This window comes from Oncorhynchus mykiss, chromosome 26 (genome assembly GCF_013265735.2).
Source record: "Oncorhynchus mykiss isolate Arlee chromosome 26, USDA_OmykA_1.1, whole genome shotgun sequence".
Taxonomy (NCBI): Eukaryota; Metazoa; Chordata; class Actinopteri; order Salmoniformes; family Salmonidae; genus Oncorhynchus; species Oncorhynchus mykiss.
This window is the reverse complement of record NC_048590.1, coordinates 47,468,406-47,486,517: the sequence shown is the minus strand read 5'-3', so window position 1 is coordinate 47,486,517 and position 18,112 is coordinate 47,468,406. Positions and strand designations below refer to the sequence as shown.

The 18,112-nt window shown below is 45.0% G+C and overlaps 1 protein-coding gene across 3 annotated transcripts in view; it reads left to right on the top strand.

The window, feature by feature from the left end:
* LOC110506948 (zinc finger protein 609) overlaps positions 1–18,112 on the top strand; it is a 96,270-nt gene that overhangs the window by 11,596 nt on the left and 66,562 nt on the right. For 2 of the 3 annotated variants that reach the window (XM_036964399.1, XM_036964398.1), the window contains exon 2: positions 12,241–13,109. The exons of the other annotated variant lie outside the window; for it this stretch is intronic. In XM_036964399.1, coding sequence (XP_036820294.1) covers positions 12,363–13,109 — 747 coding nt within the window. In that variant the 5' untranslated portion in view covers positions 12,241–12,362. The remainder of the gene's footprint in view (positions 1–12,240; positions 13,110–18,112) is intronic. 3 annotated transcript variants of the gene reach the window in all.

Sequence of the window (18,112 nt, the reverse complement as noted above, 5' to 3'; positions counted from 1 at the left end):
GACATTCTACTCCAAAAATCCTTTGAAACTCAGTTGAATTTAATCTCTTGATCTTAATGACATCACCAGCCCGGCGTTACTGGATTTGATTGATTTTGTTCATGCTCGCTGTCGACAACACTGAATTATGCAGAAATCACAATTACATTTAAACAATAGTACATTCAATTAAAAATGTCCTAGCTTACAAGATTTTAGCCAACAATTATTTAGCCGTGCGCCCTTTTACTAAATGAAATATAGGAGAAACACTGATCATGCTGCTCACATTTCAGTCTGACTTGGGGATCTGAAGTCAGTTGATTAGGTTTGATTCAGTGCAGGTTTAGTGCTGATGCATTTGGCCTACATCGTTTAACAGCTGCAACAGCGTGCTTGTATGTCTTTACATTCCTTACACCATCTGCAAAGATCAACTGGGAGTTTTCCTTGAATGTAATTTTGTCTTAATGTAGACCAGAAGGAAAGATTGAGAAAGGCAGAGGTAAGGAAAGAAGGGAGAGAGGGGGAAGGAAAGAAGGGACCATACGAAGGGAGAGGGGGGGAAGGAAAGAAGGGACCATACGAAGGGAGAGGGGGGGAAGGAATGAATGAAGGGACCATACGAAGGGAGAGAGGGGGAAGGAATGAATGAATGAAGGGACCATACGACGGGAGAGAGGGGGAAGGAATGAATGAAGGGACCATACGAAGGGAGAGAGGGGGAAGGAATGAATGAAGGGACCATACGAAGGGAGAGAGGGGGAAGGAATGAATGAAGGGACCATACGAAGGGAGAGAGGGGGAAGGAATGAATGAAGGGACCATACGAAGGGAGAGAGGGGGAAGGAATGAATGAAGGGACCATACGAAGGGAGAGAGGGGGAAGGAATGAATGAAGGGACCATACGAAGGGAGAGAGGGGGAAGGAATGAATGAAGGGACCATACGAAGGGAGAGAGGGGGAAGGAATGAATGAAGGGACCATACGAAGGGAGAGAGGGGGAAGGAATGAATGAAGGGACCATACGAAGGGAGAGAGGGGGAAGGAATGAATGAAGGGACCATACGAAGGGAGAGAGGGGGAAGGAATGAATGAAGGGACCATACGAAGGGAGAGAGGGGGAAGGAATGAATGAAGGGACCATACGAAGGGAGAGAGGGGGAAGGAATGAATGAAGGGACCATACGAAGGGAGAGAGGGGGAAGGAATGAATGAAGGGACCATACGAAGGGAGAGAGGGGGAAGGAATGAATGAAGGGACCATACGAAGGGAGAGAGGGGGAAGGAATGAATGAAGGGACCATACGAAGGGAGAGAGGGGGAAGGAATGAATGAAGGGACCATACGAAGGGAGAGAGGGGGAAGGAATGAATGAAGGGACCATACGAAGGGAGAGAGGGGGAAGGAATGAATGAAGGGACCATACGAAGGGAGAGAGGGGGAAGGAATGAATGAAGGGACCATACGAAGGGAGAGAGGGGGAAGGAATGAATGAAGGGACCATACGAAGGGAGAGAGGGGGAAGGAATGAATGAAGGGACCATACGAAGGGAGAGAGGGGGAAGGAATGAATGAAGGGACCATACGAAGGGAGAGAGGGGGAAGGAATGAATGAAGGGACCATACGAAGGGAGAGAGGGGGAAGGAATGAATGAAGGGACCATACGAAGGGAGAGAGGGGGAAGGAATGAATGAAGGGACCATACGAAGGGAGAGAGGGGGAAGGAATGAATGAAGGGACCATACGAAGGGAGAGAGGGGGAAGGAATGAATGAAGGGACCATACGAAGGGAGAGAGGGGGAAGGAATGAATGAAGGGACCATACGAAGGGAGAGAGGGGGAAGGAATGAATGAAGGGACCATACGAAGGGAGAGAGGGGGAAGGAATGAATGAAGGGACCATACGAAGGGAGAGAGGGGGAAGGAATGAATGAAGGGACCATACGAAGGGAGAGAGGGGGAAGGAATGAATGAAGGGACCATACGAAGGGAGAGAGGGGGAAGGAATGAATGAAGGGACCATACGAAGGGAGAGAGGGGGAAGGAATGAATGAAGGGACCATACGAAGGGAGAGAGGGGGAAGGAATGAATGAAGGGACCATACGAAGGGAGAGAGAGGGAAGGAAAGAGACCATACAAAGGGAGAGAGAGGGAAGGAAAGAGACCATACGAAGGGAGAGAGGGGGGGAAGCAGAAGGCTGGGGTGCAGTAATGTCTCCCTGTGTCTGGGGAGTTCTCTGAGATTGCCTGCTGTTATGGAGGAACCATGTCTGAATGGCGCTGCTGAGCCTATTAATGGAGTTGCTCTTGTTTCTGCCAACTTGTCAGCCTCTGAAGAAGGGCCCTTCCACCCCACCCCCACACCCTACTGTATCAACTGACTGGAAGAGATCAGTGACATGAGGGCCACAGACAATTTCTCTTCAGGTCCATTAGCCAGAAGGCCTTCGCTCAATTTACTGAAGCATTTTCCCCTTGGACTGGAGGTGTGATGACAAACGTTATTTGACTCAAGTACATTATCTCCCGAGCCCAGCCATAGTTGCAGTACATTATCTCCCGAGCCCAGCCATAGTGGCAGTACATTATCTCCCCAGCCCAGCCATAGTGGCAGTACATTATCTCCCCAGCCCAGCCATAGTGGCAGTACATTATCTCCCCAGCCCAGCCATAGTGGCAGTACATTATCTCCCCAGCCCAGCCATAGTGGCAGTACATTATCTCCCCAGCCCAGCCATAGTGGCAGTACATTATCTCCCCAGCCCAGCCATAGTGGCAGTACATTATCTCCCCAGCCCAGCCATAGTGGCAGTACATTATCTCCCCAGCCCAACCATAGTAGCAGTACATTATCTCCCCAGCCCAGCCATAGTGGCAGTACATTATCTCCCCAGCCCAGCCATAGTGGCAGTACATTATCTCCCCAGCCCAGCCATAGTAGCAGTACAATATCTCCCCAGCCCAGCCATAGTGGCAGTACATTATCTCCCCAGCCCAGCCATAGTGGCAGTACATTATCTCCCCAGCCCAGCCATAGTGGCAGTACAATATCTCCCGAGTCCAGCCATAGTGGCAGTACATTATCTCCCCAGCCCAGCCATAGTGGCAGTACATTATCTCCCCAGCCCAACCATAGTAGCAGTACATTATCTCCCCAGCCCAGCCATAGTGGCAGTACATTATCTCCCCAGCCCAGCCATAGTGGCAGTACATTATCTCCCCAGCCCAGCCATAGTAGCAGTACAATATCTCCCCAGCCCAGCCATAGTGGCAGTACATTATCTCCCCAGCCCAGCCATAGTGGCAGTACATTATCTCCCCAGCCCAGCCATAGTGGCAGTACAATATCTCCCGAGTCCAGCCATAGTGGCAGTACATTATCTCCCCAGCCCAGCCATAGTGGCAGAATTGAAAATGAAAGTACAGAATCTTCTTTATTATGCAGCATCATGGAGCTATTTGATTGTGAGTGATGGGTTACATTATGAGGCAGCTGGCCATGGGTCGGCACCGACCATTACACTATTGTTAACCAGTATATTGATTCTCCCCTTTTGGCTCATGTGCCGCTGAAAAGACACTGCATTGCTTGATAATGTTCAGCGGTGTCTGGCTTCAGTTCTTTTTCCACACAGACACAGAACCGGCAATGGAAAAGATTACTTTTCTTAACATCGCTCACAAAATGATATTGCTTTGTTTATGTGTACTCTGGGACGAGATAAAATATACAGGAAATAGCCTACTTGAAGTGTTTTCACCGCTTAGCTTTTAGACTGTGTACTTCACAACCGTCTGAGCAATGGGGATGTTTTCAAAGCACTGTAGACACTTCACACACAAGATGGGAGTCTGGTTAGTCTACATGCTACAGTTGAATCAGATAAAAATGTGTCAGATTGTGATGTGGCAGCTGAGCATTACTCTTGTCGTATTGAAGTAGGGCTTCCCAGCTACGTGGCAGAAAGGCAGTAGCAAGTTAATAGTGGCAGTATTGTATGTCAATATAGCCGTAACCATTGCTGCCTAGCAGACACATAAACCAGTAGTGGACAGACTCAACTTTTTAATGAGCTCTGTTGCATGCCACAGGAAATGGAAGTCCCACTGTGAATGGGAGCTTGTTCTCCCCAGGTTGACATTAGCTGATATGGAAGCTGGCTGACCCGCAGGCTCCTGATTCCCATCACCTGGAGTTCCCTGTGCAGTTCTATTTTGGTAACCAGCTCCAGGCACACAATCCAATTACATGGAGGTTACTGTTTGGCTCTCTGGACGGGGACCTGTCTTATACCAGGAGTCAGGGAAAAATTGCTCCTGTGCCAGGTTCTGCACTATTCAATTGAGGTTTTATTGGGTTATTATTGGGTTATTGCCGCAGTAAATTATTGGGAAGCTCTTGGCAGGTGCCACAGAATATCTTTTTAATCTGCCGACGACTGTCAGCTTTCTCTGCATCGTAACCCTGTGACTTTTTGCACACTGGTGTTGTGTGGTGAGAAAAAACTCCCTTTATTTCATGGCACTCAAACAGCCAATGTGTTGTTGAGAAACTCTTACCCTGGAACTGTTCACTGAAATTGGGAGTGGTGTTCTGCTAAGTAAGAACCGGGTGTGTAGCTTTTAACATCCGATCCATTCCAATAAGACAGGGTTAGGAGAGAAGGGCTGAATGAGTCTAGCAGTGTTGCTGTCACTGATTCTATTCAGGTTCTGTGTCTGGTTATCCATGACTGATTAGCCTGGGCTACATGTTCTAGTCCCTAGTGTCTGCACAGATGGTACCCTCTAACATTAGGATGTAGAGACTAGCCTACATCAGCTCATTTTAATTAAAGGGATACTTCAATTTTCTACTTACCCAGAGTCAAGGAACTTGTGGATACTATTTATGTCTGTGTGCACTATGAAGGAAGTTAAGAGGATGTTTCGCCAATTAACTAGCATTAGCGCAATAACTGGAAGTCAACAGGTAAAGTAGCGTACACTAGCATACTTATAGACTTCCAGTCATTGTTTTAACGCTAGTTAGCACTGGCTTGTGAAACTACCTCCAACTTCCTTCATACTGCATGCCTAGACATCAAATGATATCCACAAGTTCCTCTGACTCTGGCTAAGTAGAACAACTTCATTTTAAAGGTAACTCTTGTAGAGTTGGTACATTCTGTGTGCAAATAATAGAATGTGGACAAATCCTTTCTGTAAAGAGGTGTCTCTTTGTGCAGGCCAGATATCATCCCCACCCTGACATGGGTGTCTGATGGATTGCTGGGGGAAATTGGATCTCTGAGAAAAAGACAAGCACTGAGGGTGGTACATAGCCTCATGCCTTTGGTCAACAGACTGCTCACTGGGACGTTTCCTCTGTGGGTCTTTTCAAAAGGCTTGCTCTGCAGTTCTGGCGAAGGGCAGTACAGTAGGTCAACCGCAAATAGAGCTACAACCCCTCTATTATGAAGGTGTCGGATGATTTAGAACCCACCACTGTTTAGCCAGCTAAACGTCACAGCTGCAACTGCAACCCCCCCCCCCCCCCCCCCCCACCAGTTTTACCACACTACCATGTAGGCTCATCATATGGCAGTTTACCAGTCTTACTACACTTCCATGTAGGCTCATCATATGGCAGTGTACCAGTTTTACTACACTTCCATGTAGGCTCATCATATGGCAGTTTACCAGTCTTACTACACTTCCATGTAGGCTCATCATATGGCAGTTTACCAGTCTTACCACACTTCCATGTAGGCTCATCATATGGCAGTGTACCAGTCTTACTACACTTCCATGTAGGCTCATCATATGGCAGTTTACCAGTCTTACTACACTTCCATGTAGGCTCATCATATGGCAGTTTACCAGTCTTACTACACTTCCATGTAGGCTCATCATATGGCAGTTTACCAGTCTTACTACACTTCCATGTAGGCTCATCATATGGCAGTTTACCAGTCTTACCACACTTCCATGTAGGCTCATCATATGGCAGTTTACCAGTCTTACTACACTTCCATGTAGGCTCATCATATGGCAGTTTACCAGTCTTACTACACTTCCATGTAGGCTCATCATATGGCAGTTTACCAGTCTTACCACACTTCCATGTAGGCTTATCATATGGCAGTTTACCAGTCTTACTACACTTCCATGTAGGCTCATCATATGGCAGTTTACCAGTTCTACCACACTTCCATGTAGGCTCATCATATGGCAGTTTACCAGTTTTACCACCCTTCCAGGTTGCGGTTGCTGTGAATCGGCCCTTACTGAAACCTGTTGAATTGTTAGGCTACCATGAAAGCACCCATTTGGGAGTCTACCGTTAAGGAGAGCTGAATAATCTGGGCTCCTCCTGCTTCCTTTCCTCCCGTCTCCATTAGGTCAGCAGGGACAAGCCTGAGAGCTGAATAATGTGGACGCCTCCTGCTTCCTTTCCTCCCGTCTCCATTAGGTCAGCAGGGACAAGCCTGAGAGCTGAATAATGTGGATGCCTCCTGCTTCCTTTCCTCCCATCTCCATTAGGTCAGCAGGGACAAGCCTGAGAGCTGAATAATGTGGATGCCTCCTGCTTCCTTTCCTCCCGTCTCCATTAGGTCAGCAGGGACAAGCCTGAAAGCGGAATAATGTGGATGCCTCCTGCTCCCTTTCCTCCATCTCCTTTAGGTCAGCAGGGCCTGTGAGGGCAATTGTGTCAAAAGCAGAACAGCTGATGTCAGAGCAGCTAAAGCAGACGCTGAGAGTGCGTCTGGAGCACAGGAGGTTAGTGGCACCTTAATTGGAGAGGACGGACTCATGGTAATGGCTGGGGCAAAATATGTGGAATGGTTTCCATGTGTTTGATGCCATTCCATTCATTCTGTTCCAGCCATTATAATGAGCCGTCCTCCCCTCAACAGCCTCCACTGGTCGGAAGTCATTGGAGAAAGTGGCCAACTGAATAAAAAAAAAAAAGGTGTTTCCAATCAGAAGATCCACAAGGCTTTTGTCTGTTCAAGTAGGGGAAAAGATGCAATAGATTGTATCAAGGCTGAAGCTTTCCTCTCCCCTCACACAAGCAGGAGCCTGCTGAGCACGCTTTCTGAGAGCAGCAATTCAAACGTTTCACAGCAATGACCTTCCAAATGGTGCAGATTCTTTTCATTTAATTTCAGATCCTAAATTACATCTCAGCGATAGAGCAATTAGAAAATGAAAGGTTTTGGCCAGCTATTAGAGGCAGGAGCCTTTTCTCTCCACAAACAGGTTGGCTGAAGTCCTGTTGTGTACACTGTTTGGCCCGGTGTTTTTGTCAGTGGCAGTGTGCAGCACAAAGAGAATCATCAGAATTCAGGCCTCTGAGGCGTTATTGATCTCATCTCCACAGACCCCCTCTGAAGAGTCTTTTGTGCTGGGTTTATTTTCCCCTGCACGTTCCTTATCACAGGGGGAGACGAGCAGTGCAGATGTGAGTGTTAATTATTTACTGGTTTGTGTTGGAGGGAGGGGTGCTGCAGGGGCAGAGGGGTCACGATGCTCAGACAGGAGGCAGTGTCTTCCACTCTGCTCCCATTCAAACCAGCCAGCCCGATGCTCAGCAACATGGAGGAGAATGATAAATGAGTTTCTGGAAGTTGTTTACAGCCCCTGGAAGGGCAGCAGTAGCACAGACATGCTAAAAACCCGCTGCTGGTGGAGCTTTTATAGGAGTCCGTGGAAAGGACCACGTGTTTGGGCTAGAGGGAGTTATTGTCTGTTACATGCTGACCAGACCGTGTCCGCTGGCCATCGCGCACATTTGATTTTGTCCCCCCACACCAGACACGATCAGGACACGCAGGTTGAAATATCAAAAACAAACTCTGAACCAATTATATTAATTTGGGGACACGTCGAAAGCATTCAACATTTATGGTAATTTAGCTAGCTTAGCTTGCTGTTGCTAGCTAATTTGTCCTGGGATATTAACATTGGGTTGTTATTTTACCTGAAATGCGTAAGGTCCTCTACTCCGACAATTAATCCACAGATAAAACGGTAAACCGAGTTTGTTTCTAGTAATCTCTCCTACTTCAGGCTGATTCTTCTTTGGACTTTATATGGCGGTTGGCAACCAACTTTAAGGTGCATTACCACAACCGACTAGACTGGAGTGTGGACCTCAGTTCATCTTTCAATCACCCACGTGGGTATATTCTCCTAAAAACTAATGAGGAGAGGTTAGAGGTGGGACTTGCTGCTCGTAAAGCATCACAAATAGAACCAAATTCTATTTTAGCGTCTGGCAATGAAGTTGTTCGTTGAATCGCGCAAGCTATGATTGAATAACATGTATGTGTAAATATATTTTGTGACTCAAGCGGTGTGGTCGGCATGTTAGAGCTGAGCAGGCATGTGTTTTAAGAGCGTAGTGTCTCTTGGATAAGATGGACATTATGGATAATTAAGAGTGACGTCAACTATACGTATACATACACACACACTTAAAAATCATACAATGTGATTTTCTGTACTTTTTTTAGATTCCGTCTCTCACAGTTGAAGTGTACCTATAATAAAAATTACAGACCTCTACATGCTTTGTAAGTAGGAAAACCTGCAAAATCGGCAGTGTATCAAAAACTTGTTCTCCCCACTGTATATATTTATTTACTTATCCATCCATTTAGAAGTGAACTACAGATACAGAGGCCATGTTGGAGAAAGCTATCACATCTGGTGCAGTCGACTGTATTTGAAGAAATGGTAGGCCTAGACCTAGGCTATATGAAGCTAACCTGATCACAATGTGTTTGTGTAAGGCATGCCTTTTTAACAGCACTTTATTTAGCCTACATTATGGTGTTGGGCTGTGCCTTTCCTCTGGCATCATTCATGTTTTCTTAAGCTGCCCTGTTGATGCAGGGGTTGTCAGTGTCCACTTGACAGAGTATGGCTATGTTAACTCTGTGAGTAGTGAGGCCAGTTGGTCTTCATCCGTCACCAGTGACACTATCAGCATTCCTTGTGGAATGAGCCAGTCACTCAGAACAGTGAGGCCACGGTTGGCCGTCAATCAGGATTTACGTTTCACATGGTTGCCATGGTGACCGTGGGAAATGGTTATGGAGATCAGGATTTCTGTGCAACGCTGTAGCACCTTTGGGATTATGGTGGAGTTTTGGGCAGCTTTTAGATAATGTAGTGTTAAAGGATGGATCATTGTCCCTGTTTTGTCACATTTGGTTAACAAAGTGCATCTTTTGCTACAAGCATTTGGTTGTATTTAATCAAGAAAACAATGTCTCTACTACTGGGTAAAGAGAACTGTGGCTCTAGGATAAATACGCCTATTTGACACATTTACTGACTTGCAGGACTAGTTGAATCTTTCTTTACCTTACCCCCGACCTTCTTGATTAGCAGCTTGATTGAATAGGTCCCAGTGTAATGGCATGTCGTTTTTTTTCTTGCTAGTAAAGACATCACAAGCCTTCCTGATCCGAATAATGTTAGATCAAGCTGTAGGCTTATGTCAGTTGAATAGTGTTAGATCAAGCTGTGGGCCTGTGTCAGTTGTGTGTAGTGTTTAGAGGTCGACCGATTATGATTTTTCAACGCCATACCGATTTATTGGAGGACCAAAAACGCTGATACCGATTAATCGGACAATTTTTAAAATGTATTTGTAATAATGACAATTACAACAATACTGAATGAACACTTATTTTAACTTAATATAGTGCATCAAAATCAATTTAGCCTCAAATAAATAATGAAACGTATTCAATTTGGTTTAAATAATGCAAAAACAAAGTGTTGGAGAAGAAAGTAAAAGTGCAATATGTGCCATGTAAGAAAGCTAACATTTAAGTTCCTTGCTCAGAACATGAGAACATATGAAAGCTGGTGGTTCCTTTTAACAGGTTGTAGTTATTATAGGACTATTTCCCTCTATACCATTTGTATTTCATTAACCTTTGACTATTGGATGTTCTTATAGGCACTTTAGTATTGCCAGTGTAACAGTATAGCTTCCGTCCCTCTCCTCGCTCCTACCTGGGCTCGAAGCAGCATTACCCATGCAGAGCAAGGGGAACAACCACTCCAAGTCTCAGAGCGAGTGACGTTTGAAACGCTATTAGCGCGCACCCCGCTAACTAGCTAGCCATTTCACATCGGTTACACCAGCCTCATCTCGGGAGTTGATAGGCTTGAAGTCATAAACAGCGCAATGCTTGACGCACAACAAAGAGCTGCTGGCAAAACGCAGGAAAGTGCTGTTTGAATGAATGCTTACGAGCCTGCTGCTGCCTACCACCTCTGTCAGATGCTTGTATGCTCAGTCAGATTATATGCAACGCATATAAACTAGTAATATCATCAACCATGTGTAGTTAACTAGTGATTATGATTGATTGGTTGTTGTTTATAAGATAAGTTTAATGCTAGCTAGCAACTTACCTTGGCTTACTGCATTCGCATAACAGGCAGTCTCCTTGTGGAGTGCAACGAGAGGTAGGTGGTTATAGCATTGGACTAGTTAACTGTAAGGTTGCAAGATTGGATCCCCCGAGCTGACAAGGTGAAAATCTGTCGTTCTGACCCTGAACGAGGCAGTTAACCCAAAGTTCCTAGGCCGTCATTGAAAATAAGAATGTGTTCTTATCTGACTTGACTAGTTAAATAAAGATTAAATAAAGGTGTAAAAAAAAAATGTTGGCCAAATCGGTGTCCAAAAATACAGATTTCCGATTGTTATGAAATCTTGAAATCGGCCCTATTAATCGGTCGACCTCTAGTGTTAGATCAAGCTGTTGGCCTGTGTCAGTTGTGAATAGTGTTAGATCAGAACTCTAATTTTAAGCATCAGCTGTCAGAGCAGCTTACCGATCACTGTACCTGTACACAGCCGATCTGTAAATAGCACACCCAACTACCTCATCCCCATATTGTTATTTATCCTCTTGTTCTTTTGTACCCTAGTATCTCTACTTGCACATCATCATCTGCACATCTATCACTCCAGTGTTAATGTTACATTGTAATTATTTTGCCTATATGGCCTATTTATTGCCTTTCCTCCATGCTCTTCTACATTTGTACACACTGTACGTATATTTTTCTATTGTGTTATTGACTGTATGTTTGTTTATGTGTAATTCTGTTGTTTTTGTCGCACTGCTTTGCTTTATCTTGCCCAGGTCGCAGTTGTAAATGAGAACTTGTTCTCAACTGGCCTACCTGGTTAAATAAAGGTGATCTGGCCTACCTGTTTAAATAAAGGTGATCTGGCCTACCTGGTTAAATAAAGGTGATCTGGCCTACCTGGTTAAATAAAGGTGATCTGGTCTACCTGGTTAAAGGTGATCTGGCCTACCTGGTTAAAGGTGATCTGGCCTACCTGGTTAAATAAAGGTGATCTGGCCCACCTGGTTAAATAAAGGTGATCTGGCCCACCTGGTTAAATAAAGGTGATCTGGCCTACCTGGTTAAATAATGGTGATCTGGCCTACCTGGTTAAATAAAGGTCATCTGGCCTACCTGGTTAAATAAAGGGGAAATAATAACAAGCTGTAGGACTATGTCAGTTGCATGAATGGAGGACATGTGCTTAAATGTTTGGCCTTGTGGTCCGCACTCAGTTTTCATAGAGGTCTGGAGGGCTACACTGAAATGTTATATTTTCTCGTCATTAGAATTTGTAATAGTCCTCTGTCCATTTAAAAAAATTAAAAGTTTTATCCAATAGCTTTTGTTTCAGTCGTTGTTTGCAAGCTGAACAGAGTCAAGTTACAAATTGTAGGGCTGTTATCATTTCTACACAGTTTCGGTTTGGTTTCAGTCATTTCAATGTAGATTTAGGGCTCAGACACACCAATAGCTTTCGCTGACCGAGAGAACTTAGCACCTCTGAACAGAGAGCCGGCTGTAATTTGCGAATCGACTGCACACCAATTATACCTGTAGAATTGCATGAAAATGTCAGCAGTCAGACATCTGCGGCAGGTGGTCCCTTAAACACAACGAGCTGAACGATTGGCAGACCAATGCTACATCCACATTAGTGCAATGAGTTTGAGCCTTTAGGTTGTTTTCATTGGCAATTAAAACAACTCTTGAACCTTTATTCTTCATCGCTGTGAGAAGTTCAAAGGTTTTATCACCTTCAAACTTTCTGTGAATTTTTGTCTTCTTCTGTGGTGCTGCTCAGCCCATTTTGTTTTATGTCATTGGTTGGCTGATACCTACTGTATTGGATAGATGTAACTATTTTTCTCTTTTTCCCCCCCTCAGGGCAAAATGTGGGTAAATAGGAAGGGGATACCTAGACCCTAAGGATTCTCTCAACCCAGTCCCCCAGCAGTCAGAGAAGGTGGCGGACCTCATTGAGGCAAACCTGGGCCGTTGGCACTAAAATGTCCTTAAGTAGTGGCACTGCAGGCGGGAAAGGTGTGGACTCGAATGCGGTGGACACTTACGACAGCGGTGATGAGTGGGACATCGGTGTAGGAAATCTGATTATCGACCTTGACGCTGACTTAGAAAAGGACAAACTTGAGATGTCTGGAACCAAGGACGGAGGGGGTATGACGGCTCCGCCCACTGCTGTTGCAGCTTTGCCTGACAACATCCGATTTGTTAGTCCTGTACCTGGCCCTCAAGGCAAGGAGAGTAAATCTAAATCCAAACGCAGCAAAAACTCTAAAGACAATAGTAGCAAGGTCTCAGCTGGAGATGGGACCAAGAAAGAAGGGCCGACGCGAACCCAAGGGGAACCAACCAACACTGGTGCTACTGCAGGAGCCACTAGCAACAATTCCACTACTGGCAAAGGAATGGACAAGGGTGGCAAAGTCTCTCGGAACAGTGGTAAAAAAGACAAGGAAGGGGCAGGTGGGAAAAGTAAGAAGGAGAAAAGCGAGGGAGTGCCAGTGGTGGTAATAGCTGCCACTGAAAAGGAGGTGGTTTCTCAAGTAGCTTTGGGGGTTAACCGTAGTGCCCCCTTTGAGAACACACAATCTACAGACTTGGTAGGGGACGATCAGTTGGGGAATATTGCACTCGAGTCTGTTGGGATTGTTCCAGCATTGACAATTAAAACTGAACCACAGGAGCTGGACAATATAGAATGCAGAACATTGAAGAAAGTGAAAAATGAAAAGGTAAGAGTGCTATTAAACAAATTATTGCTTGGAATGTTTCAGCTGAATGTGTATCACTATGCAAGACCAATTTCCAAACCTTTGCCAAGCTGTAGGTTCAGATTTCTTTCCATTTGAGATGTGGTTTTTGGTTGAACAAAATTTCAACTTTGTAATCTTTATTGGAACATGATGTAGCCTTGTTGGGGGTTTGGAGATGTGCCTGCTGTTTCTCACCACTTTAGTTTTGTCTAATTGAAGACGTGGCCCACATTTCACTTCAGTTGTATCAGTCAGGACAATCTGGCCATGATGGCTTTTCTGAAATATCTTGTTCCTCTGCCTTTAAAGCTTGGAAGAACTTTAAAGTGCTTGGCTACAGTTCATTATTATTACAATTGTCTGGTTATTAAACTACATACATATTATAACATGTTCTACACAGGATGTTTGTTTTTCAAAATGAATCAATTAGCTAGTTGATTGCTGATGGGAACGCCAGTTTTCCTCTTTTCAAATATAGACATTGTCATGCAAGAAACTCATGAACAGTTGCTTAACTATTTACCAGCACTTATCCTGTCTCCTCATTGAGCTGGTCTATCAGTGTGTCTATTGTGTGCTCAGAAACAGCCTTTTCATGCTCTGTTAGTACCAGCAGTAGAGGGAGGTGCTGGGGATTGTTTTGTCTGTCGTCGTGTTCCATTCTTAATCCCACAAGCCCCGGCAATGCCTGGTGGGTGGGGGAGGGGGTGGCAGAGCACGCCCTCACTTTCGCTGCTGCTCTGAAAGTGAAGTGGGGGGGAAGGGCCTTCGAAGAAGCACATTTCCCTCTGTCAAGAATGCAAAGCTGTGAAGTCTCCTCAGATAACTCAAACAGGGAAGGAAATCTAAGGACAAAAGGCTTAGCAATCAGAAAGTACTTGGGCAACCCAATGAGCTCGGCATGGACCTTGAACAAAGGGTCAGACTCAGCACTGACTGGGTTCTTAGACTCATCAGGGTCTCCAGAAAACGGTTGCCGATAGTGTTTCACTGAATTCATATCGGATTCCTTGAGACCCGATGGAAGTTGTCCCATGCCACGTTCTAGATTCGTAAGCTAAAGGCCTATGTTTAAACTGAGGCCTCAATACAATGGACGTCTAGACCACGTTAATGATGAATACAATGTATACTGACATTTTTAAAATATTTTTTTACCTTTTTATTTAACTAGGTCAGTTAAGAACAAATTCTTATTTAGAATGACGGCCTACCTGGGAACAGTGGGTTAACTGCCTTGTTCAGGGGCAGAACAACAGATTTTTACCTTGTCAGCTCGGGGATTCAATCCAGAAACCTTTCGGTTACTGGCCCAACGCTCTAACCACTAAGCTACCTGCCGCCCCAAAAATATGCCATTTTCTATGATGCTAAAATTAACCTAATCTTTATCAATGTTGTCCAACATGTCTCATCTCCATGCCATGGGTGTTCCAGAGTTCAAGTCACATTTGGCCAAACTGTGAACAGTATGTATAATACAAGTCAATAAGATATTTGAATAGCGTGTTAAGTCATCCAGATGTTTCCCAGTTAGTATCTTGTTAGAGGTTCTGAGCTGTAGCTTAATAAAGGTGTTGTACGTGACGGCAAGTTTTCTTCCTTCTAGACGTTTGACAGTAACTGGGTGTGATTTGTTATTCATCATCTCAAATACATTATTTAAAAAAAAATTTAATGATGACTTACTAACTCATGCTCTTATCCTCTGAGTGTGTGACTTTAGCCGCACTGTCTCCATCTTAGGACAGAGCTCCTAAAGCATTGGCTCTTGTTTCTGGAATAAATCATCTCTGCTCCCTCAACTATAGCACTGCCCCCCCCCCCACTCGCTCTCTCTCTCGCTCACTCATTATACAAGCCTGGAGGAGCCAGGCGTTCGTCAGCTGCCTCGACGTGATGCTGGCCTTGACGAATGGAGCAGCTCTTATGGAAAATTACATTAGCAATGTCAGTTCAAAAGAGGAAGAAGGAAAAAAGGGTCTGTGCTTGAGAGTGAATGAGCCTGGCCACCACTGTGTAGTCGCTGATGTGCAGTTAGGGGAGAAAGGGTTCTCATGAGAACTAGCTTTATTTCCCTTTCTTGCCTCTGACTTACTGTTGCTATTGTGTTACAGCTCATTCCTTTTAAATAACACCAAGGCTTTGAGGACTCTGAATGAGGAGGGAGGGATGACTGGTTTTGAGGGGAGTGTTAATTGCGTAGACGAGGGTAGGCCATACCTGTTCATATATGCTGGTTAGCCCCGTTTCCAACAAGGGACTTGATGTGTAGTCCTAAACACAGAACTTGCTATTTTCCCATTTGACATTTTTGCGTGGATAAACAAGGCGACACAGCAAGCAGGGATTGGAGATAAACTGTATTTCCCCAATCTGTTCAGCCAAATCCTACCAGGAATGTTAACTTGCTTGGTCCTGCTGAGGCACCTTGCCATGAAGACACATTGTTTCAGCCCAAGCACCATGACGGTGCTTTCTTTTCAGCTGTTAGTCGTCTAGCCTAGACGTGTTCCTTTTGAACTGTTGAACAAAGCATTATGAAATGTAGACGAAATCTACTCCATGTCGACCTGTTCATTTCAATCAGTTACGCTTTTTATAGATATTGTACCACCCTTTTCTTCCCAATTTTGTGATATCCAATTGGTAGTTACGATCTTGTCTCATCGCAGCTGCAATTCCCCAATGGACTCGGGAGAGGAGAAGGTCGAGAGCCATGTGTCCTGCGAAACATGACCTGCCAAGCTGCACTACTTCTTGACACTGCTCGCTTAATCCAGAAGCCAAACGCACCTATGTGTCCGAGGAAACACCGTCCGAAGTCAGCTTGCAACCGCTAGAGTAAACTGAGCCAAGGAAATCTCCCCCCCCCCCCCCCCGGCCAAACCCAATAATGAGCGGCCCTATGGGGCTTCTGGCCATGGCCGGCTGTGACACAGCCTGGGATTGAACCCGATGCTGTAGTGGCGCCTCAGCACTGCGATCCAGTCCTTTTAGACCGCTGCGCCATTCGGGAGGGCCTCAATCATGTTTTGGCCCTAGCACTATGACGAAGCATTCCTTTCAGCGTCTAGCCTCGACGTGTTCCTTTTCAGCTGCTTCCTCACCAATATCAGTCTGGGTTCAAACTGAGCATTATGAAATGCAGCCTAAGTCTACTCATGAGTCAAATGTTAAATGACTATACTTCGCCCTGTGGAGCGCACAGAGGCAGATTTTTTTTTTTGCCCTAATTTCAGAGCAGAGAAACCAACCGATAAAGAGGCGTGCAGCGCAGTGCTTTGTTGTCGCCTCAAGCGAGTGCGGAGAAGTGATTCCTCTTGATCAGCAGACTTGTATGTTCCATGTGATTGCAGCAAATGAAGAGCTCCCATTCAGGCTGTCGTTCGTGAGAGGCCTCTGTAGGTAATGGGAATCGCACGATGAAATTGTTATCTTGTTAAATGCTTTGAAGGCAAGAATGATTGAATATCCTAATGCTTGGAAATGTGTATCATAGTTTGTCTATGTTGAATCAGTGGTATTTTCTTTGCCTTGGTGGTAACTATCCATGCTTGAATTGCTTTTCCTGGTATTAGCAACCTTGATTTGTCATTCCTCAAGGTGTTATTCTGTTCACTAGGATCCTGAAAGCCATCTGTCTGTGGTATAATTCATTAGCATAATAGAAAATCCAATGTGGAAATTGAAAAAAGACACTCCATCCCCTGGCTCTCCTTAGCTCTTTGCCTGCGGTTGGTCTCCAACGTTGCCCGGCTTCAATTTCATTGAAAACAAAGCTTGTTGGCCCTACATGTCTATTTTCAGTTGATTTGACAACCTACTGTTGAGAGAACCTGCATGTGTGTTTAGATACGTGTGTGTGTGAGAAACAGATGAAGGGAGGCATTTTGCAGCAGCGGACTCAGTCAGTCAGTGCTGCTGTGATTCCTGTAGTGCTGCCTCTTCCTGTTAGAAACTCTCCCACAGGGAGCCCCCCCCCCCTCTCTACTCCAGTAAAAACACTCCACACTAATTGTTTCCCACATCTGTCATTAGCCTCTGTCTCCACAACAACGTAAAAGGCTGTGAGGCTAAACACAATACAAGGGACGGTTAGTGACGGCAAATCTACTTTGCCCACCTATTTAGAAAAAGCTATAGCCTTGGATTATTGAGGCTAGGTCAGTTAACTTTTGACCCCTTAATGATGTTAAAGGAGATAAGGATCGGGTAAGCTGATCTCTGACAACTTTTTGGTTGAGCTATCCTGTTTCTCTCAGATCCAGAAACATTTAGGCTAGAGTTTGCCTGAGTTTACGGTTGAATTCAGTGTTTAATGTGTTTCCCTTTTTGTCTCTTTATGAAAAGGACACATTCATTATCCTCTTTGTTTCCTCAAAGCATGTGCAGGCAAGCTGTTAAAGGCCTTTTGTCTAGGCTCTTCTGAATTTCTCAAACTGTTGGGAAGCATAAACATGTTTCCTTTCAGTGTTTTTTATATAAATTGAGATCAGACAAGCATTCATAATACTGAGGAAAAGACCCAAACATTTGTCACAATCTTTAGGCTGTCAGTTGCTGCAGATATTGCCATAATCTATTCACATCAATATTAAGCTAGATTCATTTTTGGCATGCCAGCAAAAAGCAGCCTTGAACCTGGAATGTGTGTTAGTGTTGCTTTTGGCTCCTCTGCAGTATAAGTAAGGAGTTTGCTTCGGTAAGTGGGTCTTGTTTCCTTTCCAACTTTCCCCACTTAAGAAAGCCTTGTTATCTGGGGTTGCTATTGTCGTAGGGGGATGAGGCAACACGATGAAGTGGGAAATACTGATTCCTACTCCGCAAGCAAGCGGGTGAAATCCTGTCAAGGCATATTCTGCTGTATAGCCACCACTTAGCCTTTGGCTCTCTCTTTACAGTCACCCGCTTAGAAAGTCCCTCCTATACAAATGCGTTTCTTTGTTCTGTAGACTAGATGGCGTGAATGATTCATT